This window comes from Nicotiana tomentosiformis, chromosome 5 (assembly GCF_000390325.3).
Source record: "Nicotiana tomentosiformis chromosome 5, ASM39032v3, whole genome shotgun sequence".
Lineage (NCBI taxonomy): Eukaryota > Viridiplantae > Streptophyta > Magnoliopsida > Solanales > Solanaceae > Nicotiana > Nicotiana tomentosiformis.
Genome location: NC_090816.1, coordinates 30063596 through 30069698, shown reverse-complemented (window position 1 = coordinate 30069698; position 6103 = coordinate 30063596). Strand labels below are relative to the sequence as shown.

The window sequence follows — 6103 nt, the reverse complement described above, 5'->3', positions numbered from 1 at the left end:
TCGGGAATCCATCTTCCAATATTCCTGCAATTTAGCACATTTCATCAGTTTCGGGAACACAATCCAATGCTTTTAGACTAAAATAAAAGCTAAAAGGTGCTAATAAGTAGTCAAAATCTCCACTTATCAACTCTCCCAAACTTAAGTCTTTGCTTGTCCTCAAGCCAATAAAATAGTCCCCACCTCCACAAGTTAAAGGGCCATTACAACCAATCAAAGGTTAGTCATTCACACATCAATTGGTACCAATAATTACCAACACTACTTATGTATTATCAACAAGGCGACAAGTTAAACTTTTATGCACATACAATTCTAATGTGATACTTGAGCATCAAGAGTTGACTTTATTCATCGTGAAAGCTCGCTCTTTCATGTAGGTCATTGTGGATCCCAAATTCCTCCTCCTCTACTCTCCGTTTGCCTACTCACTTAAGAATTTTAGCACTCAATCAAAAATAATTGCGGAAGGTTCACTCATCTCTCTCAAGAAAATATCGCAAGTACGACTTTAAGTACCATAGGCTTTCCCCTCATGTAGATCACCACTAATGTAAGCTCACTCAGCTTGAAATCACGTAGGGCCTTTTCGGAATGTAATGAAGGCTTTTGGACTAAGGTTGAGTATACGATTGTATCGCAGGTTCATCTTTCCTTAAGCACTCCATTTATTTTTTGTTCTCGGCTCATGTCTTGCCAATTCTTTGAGGCACTTTCTTTTACTTGGGGAACTAGAGAGACTTAGCATCACTCTTTCTTGATCATGACATTCATTTCCTCCCTCTTTGATTTCTCCATGCTTTGTATCATTACTTTTCTTTGCATCCCTTCAACTCTACCTCTTATTCACTTTCTTTTGCATTTTTCTTTTTGTTCTTTCCTTTTCTTGCCTTTCCTTCTTATTATTTATTTTCTCTTTTTGTGCCTTGATACCTCTTTCAAGCTCCTCGTCTCTCCCCCAAACTTACGTTTTTATCCAATTGTATCACAAGAGTGTTAAGGAAAGCTCGGGTGCCAAGAGAGGGTTACAACAAACTGGTAAAGGCTTGTAACATGGTTATCAAATGAGAAAGGCTCGAGGCTCAAATGGGTTGACTAGGGATAACAACGTTGGTGGGCAATGGAAAAATTCAAGCGGGTCAAGGAAAGCCTACAAGCACTTCTCAAGTCAAGCAAAACTTAAGATTTTGCCTTGAAACACATTCGGGTCAAATTCTATACCATTCGCACGGGTACTTGGACTTGCAACAAAAACATCTCACCTCTCACGCAACTGGATTGTTAAAGAGTATAGAGTCGAGGGCCCACAATGACCATATTCAATATTGAAAATCACTATGGTTCGATTAAACTACTCGATGATTGCCTATGTCAATACCAGAGTCACAAAGTCACTAATTAGAGCTATTTCTTTCCAAAAACCTTGTTTTTAACCATAAGCACATAGTTAAGTGTGTTGGTACCAAGTGAAGCATGTTTGACTCTTCGAGCATGACTTAATTAGGTCTTTTTATTCATTACTACTACTATTATTACCTAAACACCAAAAGAGACTCAATCCCTTAAGAAGGTTGTCACGCCATCCATCTTTGGGAAGAGTCACCCGGTTCACACAAAAACTACCTTTGGAAAAAACCGTGGCATTAAGAAAACCAAAGGCTTACTAAAACACAAAAAGAAGCTATCAAATCATAAAGAAGCTACTAATTCAAAAAGAACATAGTACACTAACTAATAAGAGAACACATGTAAAGAAGCTACAAAGCAAAAACTATCATAAGCATAATGAATATACATAATGAAAGAAGATATATACATAATGAGAGAGGAAAAGAGAGAATATATACACAATAAGGAAAAAGAAGAAAATACTGTCAGTTATTACAAACCAAATGTCTCAGAATCATCAAAATATATCAAATAAACTCCACTACCCCCCCCCCGAATAAGAATAAACATTGTCCCCAATGCTTAAAAATAAGAGTAAAGGAAGGGTAAGAGTGAAGAAAATTCCCTATGGCTCCTTGGACATCTCTGTGTCCACAACAGTGTCACCGACCTTAGCCTCATCCAACCGGATCTCATCATCCTCAACTCCGGGAGTGGATGGGTTGGTGAACATCTGACGTACTGCCTCGGTAGTGTCAACAGTAATGTCTGGCTCCTCAAACTGGCCAACTGGTGTTGTATGTGCTGTAGGATCTGGGCCTGGATGGTGCTGGTCAATCAACATGTCAAATGGAATGTCTCTGGCTGCTGCAAGCTTGGTAACCTGTCTCTGGAGCTTGTCCACTGACTTCTTGGAGGCCTGGGACTTCCGCATCTTCTTCACTTCCTTGCCCAACTCTTCTATCACTGACCCATGCTGCACCAAAGTGGCCATGATTGTGTTCTGATTATCCAAGAGCTTCTTTAGAGTTTCTTTAACTGTGGGGGGAATCTGGGGTGCCGGAATGGAGGACTGTGCTGCAAAATTACTGGATATGTCATATATCTTTGCAGTAGATGTTTGCATCCAGTTGTTGAGGCTCGTCAGTGTTTGGGAGACTCACAACGCAGATAATGGAGTAGTGGGCATCGACACCGGCTTCAAAGCCGAGGTGGAACCTGTAATAGGGGCTACTGGAGGCATTGAGGTTGGAGGTGCTGCACTGGCTGAAGGCTCTGCTGACGTAGATGGCATGTCAACTGTCTGTGCAGCTACCACCGCTGGCTCACCAGACTGGCCTATGGTGGTAGTCGGCTGACCCTTTTTCTTAGGGTTGTGTGCATCCATCAATGAATACCATGAGAAGGGCTTCTTCGTTCGCACTTTCTTATCAAAATCTCTCAGCTCCACCCGTGCATCTGTAAGATATTCAGTAATGGTGTTGGGATACGGGTAGGAGGTATCAGCTTGCCTGGTGACCACAGATATGTTGGCCGATATCACGGCGCCCACATTGATCGGGTACCCGGCCATGATGGAGGCGACTAGAACTGCCCGCGGGATAGGAAGATTTATCTTATTTTGACATGGGTCAAGTCGGCTACATACAAAGGTCTGCCACCCCTTCGCCTCAAAACTCAGGGTGTTTTTGTGAATAGACACCCCTGTTGTAATCCATGGTGGTGGTGGCCCAGGAGCTACCAGAATCTCAGCTAGCCACGGGCGAGCTGCATCCCCCATTGCCAACTTCTCCAAATACTGTGCGGGCTCAACATCATCAAACCCCAAGTAGGTGTTCAACGTGTGCTGGTCAAAATGCACTTTCAGGTTCCTCACTTTCATTACCTTTGTCCCTTTCTTGATGTGCGCCACATTGGCGTAGAACTCCCGGACAAGGTATTCCTTCGCGTCCACTACACTCTGGGTGAACCACATCTACCCCTTCCTCTCTCGGAACTGCCTCAAGACTACCAGATTATACTATTCAAGATCTTTCAATTGGAACTGTCGCTCAAGAGTGAGCGACCTCACCGGCCACCACCCACGGAAGCTAGGGAAGGCAACCAAACTGACGAACCGGTCCTCCTAGACCTCTTTTTTCTTCGACCGCTCAAGGCCGGCAACTGTAGTATCTCCCCTTCGGCCATCATCTGGGATTTCATCAACTGTAGTCATTGGTGCCTCAGGGAGAGGTGCAGAGGAGGGCTCGGAGCCTGACTAGCACTTTTAGAACCCTTGGAGGTGATATGTGATGTGGAAGGCTCATTCCAGAGTTGATACCTTCTTGATGGCTTTGATTGGACAGTCGGGAGCTCTTGAACCAAGTTTCCCTATGATGCTTCCCTAGATGGGGAATAAGAACTGGATTCGGAGGGCTCTGCATTTCTCCCTCGACCAGTTGTAGCCTTCTTTGAGATTATCTTTTGGAGGGCGAGGGGTAAAGTACTCTTGCCTCGACCCCTGGAAGGTTCACCACTCCCCTTTGAAGTATCACCTCTGCCTCGAGATCTAACCATTTTCTGTACCAAGCAAAAGCACGTGTCAGTCGTAATTCAAGTGAAAACATATAAGAACACACCAGAGAGATAGTGAACAATACAATGTAAAACGTGCGTGTAAGGTAGGGGAGTGCAGTCCGCAGAATTATCATTGCGGCCGTAAACTGGGCATTGCGGACCGCACAATTTAATCTTGCGGCCGCAGAATTGGATTTGCGATCCGCATAATTGTTAGTGCGACCAAAAAATTAGATTGCGGTCCGCATAATTATCATTGCGGCCGCATCTGAGAAGCCACTAATATGCCAACTCTCTCATAACAGAGAATGGGCTGTTTTGCGGCCGCAATCAATTTTCTGCGGTCCACATATTTTCCATTGCGGTCGCACATGTGAGTCATCAAATTGACAACTCTCTGATAACAGAGAACTAGTTGTTCTGCGGCCTCGATAGGATTTCTGCGGTCCACACATTTTTCATTGCGGCTGCAGAATCATGCTTGACTAAATTACCCTAATTTCAACTTTTGCGGACTGCACAATTTCTTGTGCGACCATAGATTTCAACACAGTTACGATCAAAGTTCTAGGGTTTGCAATTTTTTTACAAATTTGACATGGTGGTAGTGTATACTAATGAAAACCTATTTACCCATTCCCCATAGATCAAGTACTAGTTGACCCACTACAGATTTAACCCCACATGGTTGTATAATTGAATTCTACTGACAATTGGCCTAAAACTAACTAACAAGTTGTAAATTAAACTAAAAATTAAAATATTCTACAAGTAATTGAGGCATACCAGATTTGAAGTAGTGCAAATGAATGATCACATATGTTGAGTGTGTGTGGCAGATGATTTACCAGATGATTTTACTGTTTGAGACTTGTGAATGCTTAGAGAGGGAAAACAAAGTAACAGTAGCCCTAGGCCTTCTATTTATACTGGACGGTTTTGACTGAGGGAAAGAGAGTTGAGTGAGGCCGCATAATTCCCATTGTGGTCTGCACTTTGTTACCTGGGGGCTCAGAAGCCCTTCTAAGTTGCGGTCCGCAGAATTGTCTATGCGGCCGCAGAATTTGTTGCGGACCGCAGATTTTGTCGTGCGACAGCACTTTGACCATTTCTCTGACAAATCAATTTCAGAGAGTTTTCATTTTCCCCTTTCTAATTATGCGGTCCGCAATGTAATCGTGTGGCCACATATCACCTTTTGATGTAGCAACCAACATTTTGTGGTCTACATAATACATTTACGGTCAGCATTGCTTTCCATACTCAGCCAATTTTCTGGGCATAATTCTTGTAAAGCACACTCATTCCTGCAACATACTTCAAAACCAGTTAGCACCAAAATAACACCTAACTACAAAAGACGAAAAGGAAAGAAAAAGAAATATGGGTTGCCTCCCAAGAAGTGCCTGATTTAATATCGCGGCACGACGCAGATTACTATCATTTGAAATGAATCACCGCCACAATGTGGCCATTTCAAACATTTCCCAGATAGTGCTAAGCCCGGTGACCATTGACTCGGAATACCTCATCATTTTTGTTCTTCAAGTCCAATGCACCAAAGAGTGTCACACCCACGACTTCAAACGGTCCACTCCATTTAGACTTTAAATTCCCGAAAAACATCTTCAACCGTGAGTTGAACAACAACACACGATCACTCTCTTTGAACTCTCTATTTCGAATGTATTTGTCATGGAGATATTTCATCTTCTCTTTGTAGAAGGATGAACTTGCATAGGCGTGGCACCGGAACTCGTCCAATTCATTCAAATGTGCAACCCGCAAGTTAGCATTTGCATCCCAATCAAGATTCAATTTCTTTAAAGCCCACATGGTTTTATGTTCAAGTTCCACCGGAAGATGAAAAGCTTTGCCAAACACTAACCGGTATGGAGACATTCCGATAGGAGTTTTGAAAGCAGTCTGATAAGCCCATAGTGCATCATCAAGCTTCTTTGACCAATCCGTCCGGTTAGCATTCACTATTTTGGACAAGATACTCTTTATCTCCTGGTTGGAGACTTCCACTTGACCCCTAGCTTGTGGATGATAGGGAGTCGTAACTTTATGAGTGACACCACACTTTCTAAGCAAAGTGTCAAAAGACTTGTTGCAAAAATGCGACCCCCATCTCTTATGATAGCCTGCAGAGTAC

The 6103-nt window shown here is 43.0% G+C and overlaps 1 protein-coding gene across 1 annotated transcript; it reads right to left on the bottom strand.

Annotated features, from left to right (window-relative positions):
* Positions 1-5170: 5170 nt before the first annotated feature.
* LOC138892102 (uncharacterized) lies at positions 5171-5847 on the bottom strand. The gene is made up of 2 exons (XM_070175797.1): positions 5473-5847; positions 5171-5296 (listed from the first exon to the last, which is right to left on the bottom strand). The coding sequence occupies exons 1-2, from the start codon at positions 5845-5847 to the stop codon at positions 5171-5173; spliced, it is 501 nt and encodes a 166-aa protein (XP_070031898.1).
* Between the last annotated feature and the right edge of the window lie 256 nt (positions 5848-6103).